General features: G+C 41.0%; 6 protein-coding genes across 6 annotated transcripts; 2 read left to right on the top strand and 4 right to left on the bottom strand.

The window, feature by feature from the left end:
• Positions 1-1,005: 1,005 nt before the first annotated feature.
• LOC143443336 (histone H3) lies at positions 1,006-3,019 on the bottom strand. Its single transcript, XM_076939263.1, has one exon. It carries the CDS (start codon positions 2,480-2,482, stop codon positions 2,072-2,074), a length of 411 nt encoding a protein of 136 aa, XP_076795378.1. The 5' UTR covers positions 2,483-3,019; the 3' UTR covers positions 1,006-2,071.
• Positions 3,020-3,042: 23 nt separating this feature from the next.
• Positions 3,043-3,739, bottom strand: LOC143443337 (histone H2A type 1-H). The gene has a single exon (XM_076939264.1). The coding sequence runs from the start codon at positions 3,647-3,649 to the stop codon at positions 3,257-3,259; it is 393 nt and encodes a 130-aa protein (XP_076795379.1). The 5' UTR covers positions 3,650-3,739; the 3' UTR covers positions 3,043-3,256.
• A 3,126-nt stretch (positions 3,740-6,865) lies between these two features.
• LOC117714309 (histone H2B type 1-B) lies at positions 6,866-7,347 on the bottom strand. Its single transcript, XM_034511025.2, has one exon. It carries the CDS (start codon positions 7,303-7,305, stop codon positions 6,925-6,927), a length of 381 nt encoding a protein of 126 aa, XP_034366916.1. The 5' UTR covers positions 7,306-7,347; the 3' UTR covers positions 6,866-6,924.
• A 254-nt stretch (positions 7,348-7,601) lies between these two features.
• On the top strand, positions 7,602-8,130 carry LOC117714305 (histone H2A type 1-B-like). The gene has a single exon (XM_034511020.2). It carries the CDS (start codon positions 7,604-7,606, stop codon positions 7,994-7,996), a length of 393 nt encoding a protein of 130 aa, XP_034366911.1. The 5' UTR covers positions 7,602-7,603; the 3' UTR covers positions 7,997-8,130.
• A 426-nt stretch (positions 8,131-8,556) lies between these two features.
• LOC117714300 (histone H3) lies at positions 8,557-9,496 on the top strand. The gene has a single exon (XM_034511015.2). It carries the CDS (start codon positions 8,703-8,705, stop codon positions 9,111-9,113), a length of 411 nt encoding a protein of 136 aa, XP_034366906.1. The 5' UTR covers positions 8,557-8,702; the 3' UTR covers positions 9,114-9,496.
• A 5,313-nt stretch (positions 9,497-14,809) lies between these two features.
• H1-2 (H1.2 linker histone, cluster member) lies at positions 14,810-16,360 on the bottom strand. The gene has a single exon (XM_034511012.2). The coding sequence runs from the start codon at positions 16,301-16,303 to the stop codon at positions 15,665-15,667; it is 639 nt and encodes a 212-aa protein (XP_034366903.1). The 5' UTR covers positions 16,304-16,360; the 3' UTR covers positions 14,810-15,664.
• Between the last annotated feature and the right edge of the window lie 8,250 nt (positions 16,361-24,610).

Here is a 24,610-nt window from a genome sequence, read left to right on the forward strand (position 1 = left end):
AAAACTTCACAGTTAGAACCTCCATCTGGGCTCAAGGATGTACGTGGCAAAAAAAATTTTCGTATAACTTACAGCACAAGGCTACAAGTTACCATAAACAAATGAAAAACAAAAGAAATGATTTTTTTTTAAAAGTGTTTTTATTCCAAGTGGAGTGCAGAGAGGCGATTGTGGGAGAGAACACTAAAGTAAGATAAACATTATTTTAGCAAAATTTCAAATTCTCTTTGGTTTTGTTTTTTCCTGTTCTAGGGAGTATAGAAGGCATATTATACCATACTATCTTCCTTTGCTAAGAACAGAAACAAGAACAAAACCTTTAAAGAATTTTAAATACATGGTGATAATTTATAAACTGAGCAGATTAAGTGATGCCAAGTAAGATGTAATTTCAGAAGCTAGTTTGGGTTAATTAAAAACTTTATTTAAAAAAATCATAATATATAGCTCAGAAAAATTGAAACCATGCATTTGAATATATTCAATGATAATCATAAAAGATAGATGTTGTTTCCAATTTCAAATGGAGAAAATGATTCAGATGGCATAGTAGGCACTAATGATAGAATCTGAGCCTGAGCAACCCCAAGTGGCTACTATGCTGCTAGAACACCACTGTGGACACTGAAAGAAGAGTCACGATTTTATTATTTATCGACTTATGTATTAGATATTGCTATATTTTTATTTACTTACTTACTAGATATTGTTAAAATTCTATTAAATCCTCAAATAAATGAAGACTGAATTTAGAATCCATTTTTTTAGATGCACCATTGTAGTAAGGATGATGAGGCAAGAAGAGACAGGCTATTTGAAGACTGTTCATCTGATTCTTAGAGAAAAATGGCAAACTTGCTGCCTTTCAGCAAGCTGTACCTAAAACAGGGGAAATATATATATATATCTTTATATATTATATATACAGTTAAGCAGGGGACATGAAAGCCAGCACAGTAAAAACCAAATATTTAAATACTTAGGCATTCAGCAGACACCATCAGCATAAGACACTATCTGTGGATAACATATAGTTGTCAGGCAGAACTGTCAAGACCAGCCTCTAGGAAATCAAATACCATTTCATCCTTTTTGTTTGGTTTAATAGGTAAGCAAAGCAAGTGCCTTTTGACCTCAACCCATCTCTTCTAACTTTGAGACAAGGTCTTACTAAACTACCAAGGCTGTCTTTGAACTCATCTTGTAACCAACATAAGCCTCAAACTTGTGATCCTGCTGCCTCACTCAGCCTATGGATATGCATACATGATTTAAAAGAAAATATTATTTTGTAAACCAAATTTTTACATCATTGTTGTATTTGTTATTATCCCTGAAAATATACCCACATAAATCACATATTCAAGTTAAATTTTGGTAATTTTGTTGTCTGTTCTCATTCCCGATATAGGCGGTGTTATGTGTAAGAAAGCAGTGAAAGAGGAGAGCCAAATATCTAGAGTGAGAGGTTGCCATCCTTGAGGCCTCTGTATTTTAAATTTCAGAAATATGGTGCAAATTCTACCAAAATTTCTGACCATCGCTTGAAATATTTCAGCGTAACGTAAATGTTATTTTACTTGAGTCACTACTCCCAATTACCTAGTTTCCAGCATCTATTGAAAACAGAAAACAGAGTATTTTAAGTTCTGTAACAGATTTCAATGAGTAACAGCAAAAACATTAAATACTGCACAGCATGTGCCAAGTTCTAGAACAGACAAGTGGTGGGTCCAGCAAAGTGAATAAAAGACACCTGGCTGTAACCTGTAGTGGAAACTATGCAACAGAGAATACCCTCGAGTATGTTGCAGGAAAGAATAAATATAAAACACAGAACCCAAAGGAGTGAAGACAAGACATCCTTATGACATAAAAACTGAAAGTTAAAATATTTGGCCACTTATCGAAATCTCTCCAATTTAAAGGCAGTTAGGTACAGGGGTAAAACACCAGAGGTAGCACGGCATAGAAGCCACTAGTTGAAATATGAGTCACAGCTACTTTTACAGAAATTGTGGGTGGCTCTGAAAAGAGCCTTTGGGTTCCAGTCAGCACTCTCTAGCTCAGTTTAAGCCCTCTCTCCACGGATGCGGCGGGCCAGCTGGATGTCCTTGGGCATGATGGTGACGCGCTTGGCGTGGATGGCGCACAGGTTGGTGTCCTCAAACAGACCCACAAGGTAGGCCTCGCTCGCCTCCTGCAGGGCCATGACCGCAGAGCTCTGGAAGCGCAGGTCGGTCTTGAAGTCCTGCGCGATCTCGCGCACCAGGCGCTGGAACGGCAGCTTGCGGATCAGCAGCTCGGTCGACTTCTGGTAGCGCCGGATCTCGCGCAGCGCCACGGTGCCGGGCCGGTAGCGGTGGGGCTTCTTCACGCCGCCCGTGGCCGGGGCGCTCTTGCGGGCGGCCTTGGTGGCCAGCTGCTTGCGCGGGGCCTTGCCGCCGGTGGACTTGCGAGCGGTCTGCTTAGTGCGAGCCATGACTTTAACAAAGGACAAACGATTGACACTACAGAGCCCTGCAAAGTGCTGTCCATGCTTTATAGAATCAGACTATACGCTATTGGACCGGAGAACATTCAAAGAGCCCGCGCTTCGTTGGGATTGGTCCTCCTCTGCTTCTAAATCCTAATTAAAATATGCTTTCAGAACATGGAACCTCTCCGCATCTCCGCCCCTGCAACTTTGCTTTCACTTTTACACTGTAGTCTATAACTCTTGAAGAAATTCTACATAAAAATCTGTACATCAAATTGTGTCACGCTTAAAAAACTTTACGTAGGTAATCAAACGAGCATAGAAATACCATCTAAACAGCTTTAGTGGGCTAGACAAGAGCTCGTTCAAATGAGATTAGTTTATCACTTGCAAAATCAAATCTTTGGGGCCAAACACCGCGTCTCACAAAGGCAGTTCATACCAGTGAAAACGGGATTCAAGACCGCTAGCCACTACTACTGTTGTGCTTTATACAAGACTTGTATGACAAACCTGGGTGATGACCACCTCATACACATATTTCGGCTCAAATGAAGGTCACAAATCACTTTATGGATGAAAAAATTAAAAGCCACACTAGTAAGGTTGGGAAACTGCTCTGTAACTTTTCCATACGACTAACGTATCTCATAGTAATCATAGTAACTAACAGTTTCAAAAGGCAGCAGCTCGTTTTATGAAAATGTGGGTGGCTCTGAAAAGAGCCTTTGTTTTGGATGACGTTTTCCTGGGCAAGCAAGACTAAAGCTCATCAGCTTATTTTGCCTTGGCCTTGTGGTGGCTCTCGGTCTTCTTGGGCAGCAGCACGGCCTGGATGTTGGGCAGGACGCCGCCCTGCGCGATGGTCACGCGGCCCAGCAGCTTGTTGAGCTCCTCGTCGTTGCGGATGGCCAGCTGCAGGTGGCGCGGGATGATGCGCGTCTTCTTGTTGTCGCGGGCCGCGTTGCCCGCCAGCTCCAGGATCTCGGCCGTCAGGTACTCCAGCACGGCCGCCAGGTACACCGGGGCGCCGGCGCCCACCCGCTCCGAGTAGTTGCCCTTGCGGAGCAGACGGTGCACGCGGCCTACGGGGAACTGCAGGCCGGCCCGGGAGGAGCGGGTCTTGGCTTTGGCACGAGCCTTACCTCCTTGTTTACCGCGTCCAGACATGGCTACTTGCAAATCACAATATATAGAAGGAAAAAAAGCAAGACGGAAAAAAACACGTAGTGTAGCCTAAAGCGCAACGGCAAGTATTTATAATAACTGGAGGTATTCTGCTTGTGCTTCTCCTATTGGTTACTACATCCTAGCCAATAGAGAGCAAGAATTTGAGTTTCTCATTTGCATACGGGGATTTTTTTTTTTTCTTTCTGCTTTTCTCTTTGAAATTGTAGGGGTTTTTTTTGTTTTTGTTTTTAAAGTATGAGTTCTGTGATTTAAAAAAAAAAAAAAAGCCACTTGTCTTTTTTCAGGTTTTAGAGTTGTGCTTTTGTGACAAGCAAAGACACTGCGGTGCTTCCTCCAACTTGTATTCCTGCTAAGCCCGTTTTAGGTATAACTAGTGCTTGATTTTGATGTAGAATTTGATGTTAATAGGATATTACCAAACTCTATTTTCCAATCCAGAGGTCAAGATTCTCCAGCGAACTTAGCTTCTGTTAAATTGTTTGTTACAAACAAACAAACAACAATGAAAACTAAAATCCTCCCTCTTAGCAGCAGGGTGATATACCAAGATGTGGTCCTCACTACCAGGAATAAATAATTTCAATTGGCTATAATTTGTGTCTGAATAGTCATCTTTAGTAGGCTTACCAAAACAGATTAGGTATATATTTTGACGTTCTATGCCAGGCTTTCTTTTATCTCCACAAATCTCAAAGAAGGTAAAAGCATCCAAATTATTCTTTATTAGGCTGAATTATCCTTAAACTGCCTGAAAATTAGAGAATGAGGAGAAGGAGGGAGCATGTCCCATCACTGAATCATGAGATCCTGCAATCTATGAGACCACGGAGATCCCGAAGCATGTGCCACGAAAGGTGTCGCCATCTTGGCGACTGGAGACAACATAGATGAAAAATCTATGTTCAAGGAGAAAATATGATTTCTTTGGTCCAGGGCCAGCCTTAGAGAATGAAACTAAGGACACCTTCATTTGTATAAGGCAATGCATTTCTTTTTCCTATCTAGTCCTTTTCTTTTTTAGATTGAACTTTAAAAAATAAAATTAAAAAAAAAATGTATGGAAACCTAGCCCATCTTCTGTGGAGCTGTTTCCACCATGTTTTTTTTTTTTTTTTTTTTTTTTTTTTTTTTTTTTTTTTTACCATTTGACATAACAAAGCATTTTAACCATTTCCTAAATTCCCTGCTACCTTCCCTTCTACTCCTTGTGCCCATCCAGATGATAAGCATAAAGGGCAGGAACACATCTCATGACTCAGTGTCTGATAATGTCAGTCTATGACATAGAGGTATAGAAGAATGAAAAGAGAACCACACAGATATATGAGCAGTGTGGGAGCATCGCAAGAAATGTTGTGTAAACCACCGGATTCTTAATCTACAACAAAATCCAGTGTAACCAGGGTGGTTCTGTGGTACTTTCATCATAGACCTTAGCAATGTAAGTAAGTCAAAGATTGTTACATAGGTGCTCATGTGTAGTAAACAAATAATAGATAACAATGTCAAGTGTTAACATCCGTCTTTCTGTAAAAAACAGTCCCTGCTTTATTTTATAGAGGGAATTATCAAAATTGAGGTCTTTTTGAAGGGTGTATTTTTAGTTGACTAAGGGGGATTTAAAAAAAAAATCCCTTGTGTCTTGCACTGCTATTTTCAGAATTATTTAAGAAGCCTGGGTTATTTCGATCAATGGATAAGAAAAGCAGATTTGAGTCATGAAATCATGATGAAAGAAATACAAAAATGTCTTGTGAAATAGCAGTGATGCGTCTATGAATTCCACCTGTTAATATTCCCCATAAGGTGTTTTCAGAACTGCATAGAGAAGTATCACACTGCATTTCATGATGTAAAAGACTGTCAGGATTTGAGATTACTGGTAGTTTCAAATACTTTAACTTTTAAGGCAGTTACAATGAAAAACCTGACAGCTAGATTCACTCACATGTAATTTAAGTTGTAAAATCAAAACAAAGCAAAAATCAAGACAAAAAACAAAAAACAAACAAACAAACAAAACAAACCAAAAAAAAAAACGTAAAACAAGCAAGCAAAAAAACAGAAGCAGGAACAAAAATAAAAACAAACCACCACCGTTGGGGGTGTAAATGAGTGGGAAAGAAGGCTTGAAAAGCACACCTTCAGTCCTATGTTCCACGCTATGGCAAGCCCAGTGAGGACTGAAAGACTCCTATCATCTCAGCACTTGAAAGATAAAAGCAAGATGATCCAAAGCTTCATGTCAATCTCAGCCACATAGAGATTTTTCCTTATTTCATTAAAAATGTGTTGGGAGATGCTAAGGTAGACTTGAGACGGCTGCATCTTTCTCGATACAATTAAGCCAGAATAAGGCATTCTTGCCTCTTATTCATGTTTTTTTGCCCCTCAGATAATGAATATTCTGGATTTTCTGCCACATGTTTCTTTGAAGGCCTTCCTTTCTTCCCCCCAACATTTGTCATTGTTTCTTCCAATATGGCATGATCAAGTAAAACATCAAGTATTTCTGTGTTTCTGTCTGTAAGAAACAGAATTTAAAAGGGGAAAGGTGTGAAGACAACAGAGAAAATAATCCCTATAATTTGAGAAATCCAGTTCAAAAATGGGACAGTCCTCAGGGTAAGAAAGCTTCAATAACTACATGCTGTGTCCTTTTCTTTCTGTTAGGATTGGGTGTGTATTCTGACATACACAGAAATATTCTTAAAACACGAATTTTAACCATAGTGTATTGTGTGTCTTGAGAGGCCTCTGTCCCCTCAATCCTAGTGTACCAGGTTTTTTTGTGTAGACCTCAGCTGTCCTGGAATCCTCACTGAAGGACTAGCGGGTCTCAAAACCAAACCCTCCTGCCTATGTCTTCCAAGAGTAAAGGAAAGTCTCACCACTGCCTGGCGTCCTAACAGCTCTTGAAGCCTTCCTTCGCCTAGCCTTTTCAAGAGCCTGGCTTTCATATACAATGAATCAATAAACCAATAAGAAAGCAGGATCGAATTCCTGTGTCATGGTTAAAAGTGTTTTAAAATACTTTCAATAAAAAACCTATTCAGAGAAACTTCATTTTCTCCTGTCACCACGTATTTTCACAAGTTAACAACAGGTACCCTGAACTTGCGGAAAATGCCCAATTTCATCTCCTTTTTCATGAAGACAACTGACTGACAGTAAAATCATAAATTACAACTCTCTTCTGACAAATGTGGGTGGCTCTTAAAAGAGCCTTTGGGTTTGCTGTGAGCTCTGCTTGCTCACTTAGAGCTGGTGTACTTGGTGACGGCCTTTGTGCCCTCGGACACGGCGTGCTTGGCCAGCTCCCCGGGCAGCAGCAGGCGCACGGCCGTCTGGATCTCCCGGGACGTGATGGTCGAGCGCTTGTTGTAATGCGCCAGGCGCGAAGCCTCGCCGGCGATGCGCTCGAAGATGTCGTTCACGAACGAGTTCATGATGCCCATGGCCTTTGACGAGATGCCGGTGTCTGGGTGTACTTGCTTCAGCACCTTGTACACGTACACCGAGTAGCTCTCCTTGCGGCTGCGCTTGCGCTTCTTGCCATCTTTCTTCTGAGCTTTAGAAATTGCTTTCTTAGACCCCTTCTTAGGAGCAGGGGCAGATTTCGAAGGCTCCGGCATTCTCCTCAAAACAAAAGTTACCCGGTAAGATTGAAAAGTGAATGGATGAGAAAGCTGACCTATTTTATTTATACTCTTGAAATTCAAATGAAGGCCTAGGTGCCTTTACTTTTGATTGGATAAGAATAATGTTCTCACAGTAATAAGCTTTATGCAAATCAGGGTCCCAAAATTCCATCTGCCATTGGATAAGAGACGAAGGCCATTTAGACCAATAGGACGGCGGCTTTTTGTGACACTACATAATCTTTAATGTATGTTAACAGTACCTTATAGACTTACTTCCGTAGCTTTAGCAATGTCTGGACGCGGAAACCAGGGTGGCAAAGCCCGCGCCAAGGCCAAGACCCGCTCCTCTCGGGCCGGCCTGCAGTTCCCCGTGGGCCGCGTGCACCGGCTGCTCCGCAAGGGCAACTACTCGGAGCGCGTGGGCGCCGGCGCCCCGGTGTACCTGGCGGCCGTGCTGGAGTACCTGACGGCCGAGATCCTGGAGCTGGCGGGCAACGCGGCCCGCGACAACAAGAAGACGCGCATCATCCCGCGCCACCTGCAGCTGGCCATCCGCAACGACGAGGAGCTCAACAAGCTGCTGGGCCGCGTGACCATCGCGCAGGGCGGCGTCCTGCCCAACATCCAGGCCGTGCTGCTGCCCAAGAAGACCGAGAGCCACCACAGGGCCAAAGGGAAGTAGATTGAAAGCAAGTCAAAATATTTTACTGTCAACGTACCTAACGGCTCTTTTAAGAGCCAGCCAACTTTTCACAAGATTGGTTGGTAATGCAACACTATAGTTTCCTCCATTTCTTTGTAGAAATTACAAATACTGCCCTAAGTAGTGAATATTAATAGTTAAAGGTCCAGTTTACTACCAAGCGAAAACATTTTTATATTAGAGTATTGATATAAGAAGTTGGTAAACTTTAGAATACTCATCCACAGCCCTTGGCAAACTTGTTGCCCCTTTAAAGACAATGAATGTGAGATTTACTGAGTCATGGTTTTTACTTGCCCCAACTCCAAAGTAGTTACAAGGGTTTACACTTTGTACCGTGTTAAAACAATAAAACACGAAGCTACCAAAAAATGAAGTAGCGTCAAAGCTCTCATACTTGTGATGACTGCAATTCAGAAAGAGGATAGGGATTCCATAGGGAGATAAAACTCCATTAACCAATTAAAATTTTTTTCTCTTCTGCAAAGACAAAACGTAACTTGAGACTGTCGGAACAATTTAGCCAATCAGATACTCTTAAAGCTACCAATCACACAGGCTATGACCCAGCCAATGAATTTGTGGCGCGCGACTTTCGAAAACTTGCAAGGCCAATCAAAATGTTTCTAAGTATATTTAAGGGCAAGATTTTTCCTCACTTACATTTCTGTGTTGATTCCTGAGAATGGCTCGCACTAAGCAGACCGCTCGCAAGTCCACCGGCGGCAAGGCCCCGCGCAAGCAGCTGGCCACCAAGGCCGCCCGCAAGAGCGCCCCGGCCACCGGCGGCGTGAAGAAGCCCCACCGCTACCGGCCCGGCACCGTGGCGCTGCGCGAGATCCGGCGCTACCAGAAGTCGACCGAGCTGCTGATCCGCAAGCTGCCGTTCCAGCGCCTGGTGCGCGAGATCGCGCAGGACTTCAAGACCGACCTGCGCTTCCAGAGCTCTGCGGTCATGGCCCTGCAGGAGGCGAGCGAGGCCTACCTTGTGGGTCTGTTTGAGGACACCAACCTGTGCGCCATCCACGCTAAGCGCGTCACCATCATGCCCAAGGACATCCAGCTGGCCCGCCGCATCCGTGGGGAGAGGGCGTGATGTTTTTATGCTTCTTTTTCAAAAAGGCTCTTTTAAGAGCCACCTAAAATTTCATCAAAAGTTGCTGTAGCCTTTTACCGTCGTTTTAGGAGGTACTTGTACTTGTCAGTTTTGTATTCAGCTTCATTTTTCAACAAAGGCTAGCCATTTGCATTTGCTGTCCTATGAATCAGACTGCATGGTTAACTAAAGTAATGACCACTTTGATCTCCGCCCAATTTTGTAATCTTTTAATTGCCACTCCTTCCAGGTAATTATTTTTGGCTTCCTGTACACTTTAAGATTGATTTTGGTTTCCTTATAATCCTAAGTGTCCATTTTAGCGTTTGGTTTGGAGTCCTTTTTAAAAGATTATCATTTCCATATAAAGTCTTTTTAGTTTAGCTTCTATTTCAGGTATTTTTTTTTCTCCACTATATTCATGCCTGTAGCTAATTAAAAATGTGTGTCACCAGGTGGTATCTAATACTGTAACTGCCAGAACTGAGATGAGCATGTGGCCTTGAGCTGTAGGGGTATTACTCGAAGTTTCTAATCTGAAATGCTGGCAACAATTTTACTACCGTGCCAACATACAGTTATGCCTGTAGATGACTTCACTAAATCCAAAATAAATATGACTGGATATTTACCAGCCAGAATTTCAAATATTCCCATCACCATTCTAACATAATCACATAAGGATTGTTCTTTGTTGTTTGCTTGCTTGTCCGTTTTTCTTTTTTGTTTTTCCTGCCATGGCTTCTCTTTATGGCTCTGGCTGTCCTAGAACTTGATCTGTGGCCCAAGTTGGCCTCAAAGATCTGCCTGCCTCTGTCTTCAGTTTTGGGACTAAAAGCATGGGCCGCCGTTTTCCGGCATGAAACAAAACCAAAGAAACGAAACAAAACCCAAGAAGAATGACAATACATAATAAAGTTACACTCACAACTTAAACCAAGAATGACAACAAGCCTAGAGCTCCATCTAGGGCCGTAGACGTGGAAGATCCAGCTTTCATTAACTTCCAAGTAAACCAGCCTCTAAGCTTTGGTTTTTTCAAATCATACAGGGCCTCTCCACCCGACTCCCCTACCCGCAACTATTCCGTTTATATTCACTTTCACAGAAGTTCATCTCCATTACGACTCTCTGGATTCTGGCACTGGGGCAATAACTGCTTTCTATTGATGCTTTGACTGGGGGTGCCATAAAAAAAAAAAAAAAAAAAAAAAAAGAAGAAGGAGAAAGCATATGGAGTCAGTTGTAAGCAATTTGAACACATGTTCCTCAAGTGAAATTCCTGGTATAACTTTAGAACACTTTATAGATTCACTCAATATTGAATTTCATCTTCCTAGAAACAAAGAGGTTCTTAAGGAAGAAAGTAAAAGTTAAAACCGGGAATCTACAAGAGAGAGACCCCATTAGACAAGTCTGGTATGAATCACATGAACCAAGGTTGAAGCAAGATAATGAAATATTTGAGGTCTGGGTGTCCCAGTTTAGTGAGTTACAGGTCAGCTTGGGCAACAAAGTAACATCTTGTTTCAAAAAAACAAAACAAACAAAAAAAAACAGGTGTGGGGAGAGGAAAGGGAAAGAGATGGTGCTTAAATTGAATTATTCGAATTTTTGCTAGATTTCAAAGCAATGTTCCCTATTAAGGGATTTTGAGATGTTAACTGCTAGCAAATATTTCCAGCCAGTCTCACAACAAACAAATCCAATTAGTCTCCTGCTAAACAGGCTTGTACCAAAATGGATAATCAAATATAACTTTTTGTCTTCATCTTCTTCAAAGGTGATTGTGTTTCAGGTATAAGGCTGTGCCAAGGTAGGTAGGAGAATCTGTGAGAGACTGGCCTTCACTAGACCCTAAACTCTGTCAGCACTGGTATGAGGAGTCATGGTTAGGGTGAGGCAGTAAGGCATCAGATATTAAGAACTCTCTCTAAACTTCAGGACCACATCAGAATTATTGTTTCCTTAGAAACAGCTAGATACTATCCCACACATGTATTCTTGTTTTTCCTTACACTATTAATATGAGCTGACAAGCATTTTAAATTTAGCTAGTCTAGTCTAAATTGTACTTCAAGTGTACATTCTAGATTACAAAGACATCACATGAGAAAAAAATTAACAGAATAGTTTCATATTATTTACTGAAATTATATTTGTTTATCATGGTTGACAGCATTAAGATAGGTTTCAGTTGTTTCTTTTTGGTTTTTAATTAGAAAATTTTAATTAAATATATGATCATATAGTTTTGTGGAAAATTATGACTGTATAGAAGCTATGACACTGATTTATAGAATAGATCAGCAACTAAATGAATCCTTGATGTTGTCAAGCCTCCATTCTTAGTCTCTGAGATTCGAGAAATAATAGCACACCCGTCAATGTGCTATGCCAAGACGGTCTTAGGAAATAGATGTTTGACTTCTACAAGATAATGCACATGAAATACTAGCTCTCAGTAAGTGTTACTACCACCAGCCCTGAATCCTGGCTCTCTTCCAAGTGTAATCCTGCATATCTGTCTTCTGTACATCTCTAGCTGGGATTTCAAACACAAAGAAAGCCATTGTGAGGAAGGATACAGTCTTGTAAAGAAAAAAGAATGTCACCTCAGTGTTTCCTGTTTTGGCATGAGATTCTCTAACCTAAAATCAGAATAAATTTTCCTTATGGAAGAATCTCCATTCTTATACTTGGAAAAGGAGCAATCCACTCTGGATGTCGAGATGGCAGTGTCATGAGGCCTTCCTTACTCAGAGAACAAGGCTGTCAATGTGGTTTGAACTTCTGTCTGAGACATTGTCACCAACCATGTCATCTTTTGAAGCTTGAACCCCACTTTCCTGGGCTACCATAATTCATTCTAAGTTCCCAGTCTATCTTTGAGTTCTAGTCTGTTCTGTGAACACCGAACTTACAAAATATGAATGTATGTTTTTTCTTTTCCTCCCTTCTTCTTACCTTTATCAGTTCATGGGTCATGAGTTACTCAAGAATGGAGGGAGAATACTTGCTAAAAATTTCATACACATAATCAAGCTGAGAAAAGAATTTTTCTTAAGCAGATCAATTTTTAGGCTCAAGATTAATGACTGCTTTGACAGCTATTGGTCTGAGCAGTCAGTCACCTATTGGAAGATTTGTGTTGTGAGGGGAAGGGGAAAAAGTAAAGAACTTAAAAATTTAAAAGTGAGGAAATGTAATGTTGCATCTAAAGACTGTGGGTGGGTTATAATTTTTAGCTCTCAAATAATTAAGAAAATATTTCATGTAAAAGTACAGATGGTGACTGCAGATGAAGCTCAATGGGAGGTCATTGGCCTGGCATACACAAGGCCTTAGGTGCACCTCTAGTAACAAAGGGAAGGGAAAGTATTTAAAAACAAACAAACAAAACAAAAAACCTAAATGTTTATGCAACATTCCCTATATTCAGATCAATTTTAAATATCCAAATCCAGTAAATTGAAACCCAAAGAAGCACTGAATGAAAACGAGAAAATGAATTATCTTTTCCTGGAATGATTATATGTCTAAATTTTGGAGTGCTGAAATCAAATAAATGTGTAGAATTGAAAATATCTGAAGGTGCACTGTAGTTGATAGTTTGAATAGTGTCATTACTTTGAGCTTTGTTATTATTGTCATTTTATTATTGTGATGGTTATAGTTAATTATTTACTGTGATGTAACTCAAGGCATCTCCCATGACAGACAAGCCATCTACCACTGACCTATATGCCCATGTCCTCATTTTATTTGAAGTAACATGTTTGTTGCCTGGGTGGTTGGTGTTGCTTTTGGTTGTTGTTGCTTGTGTTGTTGGTTTTGTTGTGTTTTGTTTTGACAATCTCTCTACATAGCACTGGCTACTTTGGAACTTACTATATACACCAGGCTGACCATGAACTCTCAGAGACACCCTGGGGTCCTTCTGCAGAGTGCTGGAATTAAAAGCCATCACACTTAACAGGTTTTGTTTTTTTCCTGACAACATTTGCTCCATTGTTCAGTTTTGGTCTATAACTCAGGATGCTCCTACCTGACCTTCCTAAGCGTAGGCTTTACAAACATACCACCACACCCTGCCCGACCTATATTTAGCATCACAATTAGATCTCCAGGTAGCTACAGTGTGATGCAATTCTGGTCAAAGAGGTATTTTCAGTAACAACAGTTCAGGAGGAAAGAGAAACTCAGAAGGGAGGAATGGGAAAACATAGTTCTGCCCAACTTTTATCTATGCCCATCCCTGCAAGTTTGCTCAGTTCTACTCTTCTTACTCTTCTTGTTCTCCTTTCTGGTGGCTTAGAAGACAAGCTCCAGTCACCTGACATCAGGTGACCACTGCTTCTATAACTCAGCCCCATCTTTTAATTTTTAATTAATTTATTTTTGATTCAGGGTCTCAACTAAGTAGCCCTACTTAGTTTAGAACTCATTAGACCAAGCTCACCAAGAACTCACAGATTCTAACAATCAGATATTCTGTCTTCATAATTTCAGTATATGACTTATTAACAAAACACATTTTCAAACACTCTCATCATAAACAAAGATGTAGAGGAAAGGTCTGAGGTCATTCTAAAGTTGTATTTACCTATATTGTCTCCACACCCACAGGTAGCTAACTGAATATTCGAAACAGGGACTGAGATGCACTACAAGTACAAAATACATGTATCACAAAGATGTAACATAAGAGACAAAAATATAGACTATTATTCACTTTATATTCATTTCACATTGAAAGACAATATTTTGGATGTAGTGGATTTAAAATAGATTTCACCTGTTTCTTTTTTTTTTCCTTATAAATACTGCTTTTAGATTTTAAAGTTACATATGTGCCTGTATCTGTTCTTAAGTATCAATGGACAGACCTGTTCTAAAATTCTTAATTCATTTGTGCAGAGATTGCTTCAATAACTAAGTGGCTTTATTGTCCACTTTGTGGGATGTTCTTAAAGGAATCAAATTTCATAACGTATTATTGCCAACAACAATAAAGATGTTTCTATGATAAAAATATTGGGACATATTTGGAGAAAATTTAAAGATCAGAAAGAAAAATATGCTTTAAAAAAATGTCTAGCTCCACAATTTTGCTTTAACACAGTCTCAATAAAAATAACAAGAAGCTTCTCTCTGAGTGAAGGGACACTAGACGATATCTTCAAATACATATGTAAATGCCAAAGGAAATGACAGTAGCTGGGTGTAGTGGCAAGGACATGAATTCCCAGCTACTGGAAGCTGAGGCAGGGAGGTCACAAGTTTCAGACCATGCTGGGAGAGGATGAGACCTTTTCACAAAATAAAAAGTAAAAACAAGTGTGTCAGGGACACATTTCAGTGGTAGAGCAACTGATAGCAGTTCAGTCCCCTTAACAACAAATTAACTATTAAAATATAGAAGGAATGCCTTGAAAGATTTTGAGACGAGGCCTGGAGGTGTTGCGGATTTAACGTCAACCTAGTCTTCCAGGACAGCCATGACTATACAGAGAAACCCTATCTTGGAAATGGAGTGAGGCGGGGAGGGTAGAGAGTCGGGATGATCTGACAGCAACAAAAATAACAAAAAGGTTGTGAGAACTAGTTATCTCCCATTTAAGTTATTATAAGCTATCAGTTAACCAAACAATATTTGAATCCTTGCTGCCGGTATAAAAGAATCCAACAGTGGGTGAAAACTAAAAGCTTTTATTAGAAACATACACCTTCAACAGAGCAAATTTATTAACATTTTGGACTGTTCAAAGTTATTACCAAGAAACCTCAGTATTTATGCGAGGCCGATCTTTAGTGATGACACACGTATAACATGAGCGCTTCGGGAACCCGAGGCAATGTTAATCTACAACTCTCCTGTATCAAAATAAGGCGAAACAAGTAAAATAATCGGTAATAGTAATGAACTTAAAAAAAGATGGCTGACCCAGGTTGTGACGCAGTTTAACCCACCACTCCATTGCTGTAGCAAACAAACCAAAAATACCAGAAACAATCGTTTCAGCTCTCAGTCCAACTTCACTGAGCAGGCTAGTCGTTCCGGCAGCTATCCCTTAAACGTCTTTATATTTAGGAAGGCAGTTAGCGCCAGCACCCTACCTCCTCCCAAACTTCAAGGCTAACACCAACAGAAGCTGAGCACAGAAGCCACCCACAAGTCCCGGATGCGTTTCTCCACACAGGAAGCGCAAACTTCGGGATGGCGTCCAATGAAACTAGGGACTAAAGTCCTGGGCGGGAGTGAGCCAACCCACAAGCAGGGCGGAACTTTCAAATCACATTGCAGTCCAATACGCACTAGCGGCAAGTCCTGCTTTTGTGCTGTTGACAGTCGTGGGAGGGTGCACCAGCACGTACTTCCTGAGCCGTCCAGCACAAACAACTCTAGGTGGGACCGGCCAACCCCACCCATCCCGCCGAGGGCTGCCTGGGTCGAGTCCCACGCAACTTTCCTAAATTACACAAATGTCACAGCTCCTAAGTGGGAGTGGTGGCTCTGAAAAGAGCCTTTGGGATTAAGAGGAGACCGCCTACTTCTTCTTGGCTGCAACCTTCTTGGTCTTAGCAACCTTGGGCTTGGCGGCCTTCGGCTTTACGGCCTTAGACGCGCTCTTGACCTTTTTGGCCTTGGTGACCTTCGCTTTCTTTGGGCTCTTGGTCACTTTCTTGGTCACAGCAGCCGCTGCTGGTTTCTTCGCCTTCTTTGGAGTCTTCTTAGCCGCCTTTTTGGGTGTGGCGGCACCAGTCGCCTTCTTGGGCTTCTTGGCTGCGCCCGCAGGCTTCTTTGCCTTGGCCGCGCCTGCCTTTTTGGTCTTGGGCTTAGCCTCGCCGGAAGCCGCCTTCTTGTTGAGTTTGAAGGAGCCGGAGGCGCCGGTGCCCTTGGTCTGCACCAGGATGCCCTTGCTCACCAAGCTCTTCAGACCAAGCTTGATGCGACTGTTGTTCTTCTCCACGTCGTACCCCGCCGCCGCCAGCGCCTTCTTGAGCGCCGCCAGGGACACGCCGCTGCGCTCCTTGGAGGCGGCCACAGCCTTGGTGATCAGCTCGGACACCGGGGGCCCGGACGCCTTGCGGCGCACCCCTGCGGGCTTCTTGGCAGCCTTCTTCTTCGCTGGCGCCTTCTCCGCAGGGGGCGCGGCAGCAGGGGCAGCAGGAGCAGTCTCCGACATGATGAGTCTCTGAAAGTCAGGAACTAATGGCAATACGCAGATGGAGTAGTGCGGGCCCGGCCGCTGTATATATAGAGCGCAGGCGCGCGCTGATTGGTGCTCCGGCGGCCTGCCTGGCTGGCAAGCTCTGAGCAGCCGCGCTGCGCCCAACTTGTGTTTGTTACACTTCACAAAAAGGAGAAAATATTAAAATGTCCTGCACCAAATCTCTCAAGTTTGGTCGGTAAAGGATCCGAGAAGACTCAGGATTCAGAATATATGTTTATTTTTTCCTTATCCCTAAAGACAACGCGCCTAGGAGTCCCTAATTCCCCCAACTCCAAAGCAAGTCCGGGGTAGATAGAGACCACTTTCTGTTTTTCTTCTAAATTACCTGGTCGCTCCTTTGCCCTTGAAAGTTCTTTTTCTCAGGGATTATAGAGCACATGCTTTTCTTAATTTAGGGACAAAATTGAAACGATTTCCGCCTAAATTTTCACGATTATTCTGTTTCTTCGCAAGGGAAGTAACACAAATCCTTAGTGACTTCTTGGGTACAGACCCACCACAACCACGTACTAGGACTGGGATTTCCAGTATAAAACACTTGGGGCAAGTTAAGAGGGGGTTCATAGGCCTTGTGGGTGTACCATGTGGTGGGGGGACTTAGGATTTAAATATCTGATTTCAAGACACTGACTTTAAAATGCTTTTCCTTGGTGGGGGCGGGGCACCCTTTTCTCTTCTATGAAGGGAAATATTGGGCTGTATTTTTAGAGCTCCAGGTTCCCCTCTGAGTTTTGCAAGGTAGAGGTCTAACTATGAAGAATAGACATAATAAGAAGGGAAAGGAACTCCAAAAGTCTGTATGAGCCCTCCTCTCCCCCAAATGGCAATTAGAATCGTCGAAAGATCTGTTTTTAAAGCAATGAGCAAACACTTGCTTATTTTGCAACAATACAGGTATAAATTTCACCGCATGGAAATTCTAATCTAGAAAATAGTTTGTCTTAGGACAGGAGGACCTTCTAGACTTGGAGACTATAAGGTGCAGATGTCAGTAAAGTCACTGGCTTTACTAAGGGTTATGTTTGTCATAGATTTGGCCAGGCTAAATATTTGAAATAGAAAATGTAGCAAATTTTAATAATAAGGTAATACCAATTATCATGTCATCTGTAGTGGACAGTTGTATGTCACCTCTTCTCAGTTCCTCTGAATATGTCATCTGTATTCTGGTTAACTTTGCTTTGTTTTTCAGCTTTATATTTCAGCCTTTGGTTCCAATAACTACAACGTGGTTTTGTTGTTAAAGAAAATGCAAGGTAAACTCTCTGCCAGTATAATTAATACATCGGGCAAAGGAAGTTCTCCTAATTTTATCAGAAATCTCTGTTCAAGTATATGTCTACATAAAAACATGTGGTGAGGTTGTCAGCATTAACCTGTGGTAAAGTTACAAGTTTATACAAATTAAGTTCAGGGATGTTTGTGAAACAAAGCATGTTTTCTAAGATTGAGAATGGTCCTGTGGTTTCATGTAATAACATTAGTTTAGCAGTTGCAAACAGCATCTCCTAGGATTGTGTTCTCTGGGAATTAACAGCCTAATGGGATTAAGGATGGATGAATTGCTAGCAGTAGAACCACTTTAAGAGTTGCCTTCCTGGACTCTGAAATGGGAATTGCAAGGCGTTATTGAAAATATACAACGGAAACACCTTCAAGATACCAATATGCTGTAGTAAAAGAAATGAGAGCATGTCATCTTGCTCTGATTACATGGGAAATGAGTGAATGCCCTCCTCATCTGATAGTTGTTCATCTCCCCCAGGAAAATGGCTGTGTATGTTCTAGCTCTTCAATTTGCTCTTCTTCATCCCGTCACTGTAAATTGTCAAATTATTTTTAAATCCTGGATTTGTTAATTTGAGTCTTGTGATGCCAAATCAATCAAATCATAGCTTTTAAAATGCAATTAATCAATAAAAGTTTGCCTGGTATAGATGCAAATTAGTTGTTTGCACTAGAAAAGATAACCCTGAAACTTATATTTGTATTGTACAATAATAAATTGTATCTCTAATTTTTCAGTATTCATTGAGCACTCTTTCGTTCTCCAAGTAAATACACACTTTATCTTCCTATATTCTTCTTTGAACTAAATTGTTATCCAGCTTGCTTACTCGCTAATGAGTTCCATCGTTCTTTAACATATATATGAACTTACCACATATAGTATTTATATATGAGTCATATATTTAATAGTTTGAAAATTATATGCTGATGTTTGATTAGTCAGACTGTCCTAAGGTCATCCAATCAGAATCTTCAGATGTCACCCTTTAAATGGAAGCTATAAAATGTGGAACTTTAAAGGAACCTGAGACTTAATAAGTGTCCAATGGAGCTGAGATTTTTTTTTTAAGTGAGTTGAATAAGATCGTGAGCAAGAAAACTTCTATTCATATGTGCTCCAAGCAAAAGATTAGATTAAGGATATGACCTTTAGGTTCAGTATCACTGGATAGACACCAATAAAATGAGGGCACTAATGAAAGGTTGTGATGATGTCATGTGATCTCATATATTTGTTTGTATGATGAAGGTTGCAGGGAGATAAGGTTTTGTCCAGCCATGTCTTCAGGCTGTGTTGCTGTGGTGGGTAGAACTAAACATGTAGAGAATGTGCAGAAGAAGGTGGAGACAGAAAAGTTTAACAGCAAGATACACTCATAGGAGGGTGAGAGTGTTTAGGACAAGTTTAAGGGATGCGGCTTCCACCTTTTCTTTTCCATTTCCTCCCTTTAACATGCCAGAGTGAGGTTGGCTGGAGCAGCTTTTCAAGGTTAGTACCGATTCCAACTTGGAGTAATGGAAACCTGTGTTTTCCTAACTCATCTCGGGATGATGCTAAAATCCACAGCAACATTATGAGCAATGCCTGCCTCAAAATGATGAATGATAACTGGTCCATTGTGAGGCAGACAATGTTGGCAGCACAAGTAAAAACTATACAAGTAATTTCTACAAATAACCTTATTTTCCCAGTCTCTCCAGGCAGATGTCCACCAGTTACAAGATCAAATCTTTGCTACAATGTTTTCCCCATTGATACCTTGAGTTCATGAAGGACCAAGACCTCTTGCACTTGTATGCCCCAGTGCACCCTCAAATGCAATGGGGAAATTGGCATACACCATAACAGCATAAAGAAAGGACATAAAGCAAATAGAGAATTGCAAAAAGAGACACAATGCAAAACTGTCCCCGGACACTTTGGAATTGCCAACAGAGCCCTGGGATACACCTTTTCCTCTCCCCTCCCCCAAGCCCCCACTTATTTTCAAAGGACATTAAAACAGTTTCAAAACTTTAAGCTCACCTTCCAAAGATACAAATTTGACAGTCCTGACAATATACACTTTTTATACCTCCTCAGTCTAACCTTACAATGAAGGCACAAAAGGAAGACATAAGTCAGATCATCACCTTCATCAAAGCCGAGGCATCATCTCGCATGGTTGTTTTGTAGGAAATATAAAGTTAAATGTGCTAAGACATGATTTTGTCATCCCGGACTACATGCTGTGGACACACTGCACCAGACACCCCCTGAGCATTCATTTAAGCATAGAACACCTACAGTGAACATAAGCAGCAATCATCCAAGGCCAGGAGATTCTTGTCTCCTCTAAAGGCCAAGTGCCTGCTAGGACAGACACAGATAAGCATTTCAGGGCAAAAATTCTTGATAGGAAAACAAAATTCTGAAAGAAAAAGAACTGTCAGAGGCCAATGAATGGACTAAACCTTTTCCTTAAGTAATTAGTAATGCAGCTGTGAAATTGTAAAATAAGAGACCTGCTTAAGCCCAGGGGATAGGGAGGCAGGAGGGTCAGAAATTCAAGACAGAGTTCAAGGCCAACCTGGGCTGTGTGAAACCTGTCTCAAAAAGAAACAAACAAGAATAGCTTAGAACAGGAGTCCTCAAGCTCTTAAATGTCAAGCCCTTTCTACTCCAATAATCTAGTAAGCCCTCTGAAAATCTGTTAAGATACTAAATCTGTTATATGGACCATTTTAGGTATTGAAGCTAAGTATTAAATTAAGTAATCTGATAATTGGTAACAGTGATTTGTTTAATAATCATTTAAGATATAAACTTAATTAAATGCATTTATATGCTATTCATATGTAAGCTATATAATCTACACTACAAATTTCTATCTCCTATAGAAAGAAGCCATGTAACATCAGATGGAAAGTTCTTATGCTTTAGCCCATTCAAAAGGCCATACCAAACTGATCCAAAACATGTAAGGTTGTGTGTGGGTGGAGATTACAACTTACTGGTGATGCCAGTGATGGAGAGACATAGCTTTGAAGCAAGCAGGCTTGGTTTTAATTCCACTTCCTCCATGCGTGTGCTAGAGACGATACCCAGTTCCTGAGCAACAACTTAGACTTAGAAGATAGTGAGGATTAAGTAATGAGTGCTCCCCTTCAAGCTTCAGGGTGTGCGCCCTCAGCTACTGCTCCTTTAACAGCTATTCCCACTAGATCCTTAAGATGTGAAAATGCTCTGCTGTGGGCCTGATTCTGAGAATGGTTGTCCCTGCCTTGCTTTGAAGAGATCAATGAGAACTGATCAAGTCTGACGGATGGATGAGAGTAGACAAACCAGCTGTTTCCTTCTTTCTGATTACTTGTATTTCTCAGATGTATTTCTCAGATGCATCCCAAAGGCCCAAGAACCCAGGTGTTACCCTAGGAAGAGGAGGTGGTGCTGGACTATCACAGATGGGAAGGAGTGTGTGTGTGTGTGTGTGTGTGTGTGTGTGTGTGTGTGTGCTTTTGTTGCACAAGTGAAAACAAATGTAGTTATGCACTGGAGGACCAGTAGATGAGTAAAGAACGCAAGTCTATGGCTCTCCACATAAGGGTCTGTCTCAACAGAACCAGAACCCCATTCGATGTCTCTTTTACAAGCCTATGAAGACACAATCCGTCTGTCCCTGCCTCCTCCATTACAGGCAGGTCATACCTTTGATGACAAGACCATGGTATTTCGCAACCTGCATGCACTCCCACATTAACCACAATCTGCTTGCATTAAATAGAACTTCTGATGTGACCAAATTCTTATCAAGTTAACTGACCTGAGATTTGTAGCAGTCAAATATATGAAGTATACTTTTCATGACTAACATGAGTAGTTGTGTTTTCTTTATAATTTTACAAAACAAAGCAGCATTGTATATTACTCAAGGGCCAATCTACCCTGGCTCATAGATGGATTATCTGACTTAAATTCAGCCTTGCTGTTTTCCAGCTGCCTACCCTTGAATGAGTTAATTAAGCCGCCCCAGCTTCAGTTTCATCATTTGAAAGATGCCAATAATAATAATAATAATAAAACCATGTTTTATAGGTTGTTATGGAACTTGTGAATCAATAACATATTTCAGATGAACATACAAAAAATAAAAATTGACTTACAATATTGCACATAAACAACTGTATACAAACTAGTGCCTGAGTAAGCTGATGTGAGTGTCATTAAGGCTCATGAACAGCTAAATGAGCACTAGTCAAAAGAGGCCCTTCCAGCAACATGGCCATCCCAGCAAACAGCATCCTGCCAAGTGCTATCACTACAATCCCAGCCTTAACATTTCAGCAAAGGAAAACCCGAACCTGAGACTTCTCCAACACAGCAGCAGCATTCTTCGCATTCCATGCCTCCAGAACCACATACACTTCAAATAGGTATAGACTTTTCAGCTAAAGCCATGAGGGGTGCCACATCCCTTTAATGCCAGCACCCAGGAAACAGACAGGCAGGTCTCTGTGAGTTCTAGGTCAAGATGTTCGACATAGAGAACAGGCCAGCCAATACTTAAACGGAGATCTTCTCAAAACACAGATGATAGATAGATAGATAGATAGATAGATAGTAGTTAGTTCTAGGCGTGATTGCTCACTTCTGTAATCCCAGGACTCTGGAGACTAAGGTAAGAGGATTCTTCAAAGTTGAAGAACAGTTTGGAATACATAATGAGCTAGATCATCAGTTGAACCAAATTTGAACAAGATATGACTTTCAAATTTCTATATATCAACTACACAAAGCAAAAACACATCCCTACTAATCAACTACTTACTACTCTATTTAGTTTTGGATACGTTTTCACCCCCATAAATACATGTAAGTGTGAAGTTTGTATTTTCTAGGAATCACAGCCATGTGATGCTGTTTGCCTTCGTAGACACTAGATGGCAGTCCAAAACAAGAATGCCACCTTAGACGCCGTTCAAATTTCACTTGCCCTAGATAAGCATTAATCTTTGGCTAGGTTCTTATTTTTCTATCCATTTCAAAAGTCATTAACATCGTTTGTCAGATAATCCTTATGACAAACTGGAAATTCATGATATGCAGTCTCTCCACTGGCAGGAAACATGGGAAGAAGAAATTAAATGAACTGGACTCTTTTATTTAAGTGACTGAAGAATCCATGTTGGCTCATTCCTTCTACAATGAGTACATCGGCAACCACAATGAGCCTAGGAACCGCTGGGCTTAGGGACTGACAGAGCAAGCCAGGCAGTCCGTTCTCCCATAGGAAGTGGAGAATGGAGCTCTCCTCAAAAAAATATAAGCGATGCTGCCTGTGAGAAAGAGCTCACAGCGGAGTGACCAGGAACAATGGTCACTTTATAAGGTGGTAGAGTTTAATAACAGAGCCTTGATTTAAGTTATTAAATCAGTTCTTAGTTGTTGTTTTGCAAGCTGTTTGTTTGTTTTTTAAGTAAAATGGCCACAGTGAGTAGGCTAACAAGCTCCTCTCCTGCAAAACAAGAGAAACAGAAAATGAAAGACAGGCGGTTGAAGAGATACACAAGGCAAAACAATCCCTCACCGTGTGTCTAGTTGAAGTCTGAGAGCTAAAAGTCAACAAATGTAGCTCAATTGGCAATATTTGCTGCCGAGGTTGCCTATGCAGAGACAATATTCCTTTTATAGCGAGTTGTTTCAAGTAAGCAATGAACCACGCTCCAGGCTTGAATACATATGATCTTCCAATAGGCCTTGCCCTTTTATGAACCTGCAACTGTCTTAGAAGCTAACAAAGAAGAATATAAACTTTATTTATAGTAAAAAAAAAAAAAAAGAAAGAAAGAAAAAGAAAGAAAGAAAGAAAGAAAGAAAGAGATAAAGAAAGAGATAAAGAAAGAAGAAACTTGTGTAATCTTTGTGCCTTACGGTCTTACCTTATCAACTATAATCCCACCCAATATGTTGACTTACATACACAAATCAGCAGTTGCCCTATGATCTCATCAAGTCCCTGAGCACCCAACTTAATTACAGTCACTAAAGTCATACATGTGACCACTGTAAAGTCACTTCAGCACCACTCTGTTGAGAATTCTATATATACAGTTGGTGTAATTATCTTCCTACGTGTATCTGCTAACAGCACATAAACATGTGTTGAAATATCTTTTAGTTAAACTCTAACTCTGCTTCCAACCTCTGCAGAAATTCCTTTTGGTAGTGCATCCTGGCTCCATCTCAGTAGTGTCTCTAAGAAGGATCTAGAACTACGTCTCAGCCCTGACCTCCATCCAGCTAGTCAGGGGCAAGAGCAGATTTTGTCTTATAGTGAGAAAATTATAAAATTCATAATTAAGGTCTATCAATAATCGTGATAATAAATGTGTCCATCATGGAGATACAAAGGGTTCATAACTGTAACAGTGGGCTCAAGATTAGCCCAACACCTGATTGCAACACACATCCCCTCCCTGAGTCAAATTCCCAACATTCAAGAAAAGCAGGCTGCAATAAAGCATGATCATATGAAAGTCCAACTGAATGGGCACCCCATGGCTATTTTGTTATTGTTGAAAGGAACAACACAAATTATGTAAAACATGAGTGGAGGGGAGAGAAAAAGAAAAAAAAAACATTCAAGCCAGGCATGATCCCTGTCAATCCCAGAACTCAGGAGGCCAGCTAAGAATACATAGCAAGAACAAATTAATAAAAAACAATTTTTAAAACATATACAAAAACAAAACCCAACCCATATCACATTGCTAACTAATACTTTTAAATAGTTTTAGACACTGAGTTGAACACGAAGGGTTTTGGTTGAAGTTGTCCAGGGGGAGGAGAGCTGCTCAAGAGAGCGGCAGCGAACCGGTTCCCCCTGCAGCTTGCTTCTTTCCTCAGACTAGGCTTTTGCAATTGCAGATGTTTGTACTGGCAGACCCCATATGGAATTCCAGGTTCAAGCGTCAGCTGGCTAATCATTC

The sequence above is a fragment of the Arvicanthis niloticus genome, chromosome 8 (assembly GCF_011762505.2).
Source record: "Arvicanthis niloticus isolate mArvNil1 chromosome 8, mArvNil1.pat.X, whole genome shotgun sequence".
NCBI classification, from domain to species: domain Eukaryota; kingdom Metazoa; phylum Chordata; class Mammalia; order Rodentia; family Muridae; genus Arvicanthis; species Arvicanthis niloticus.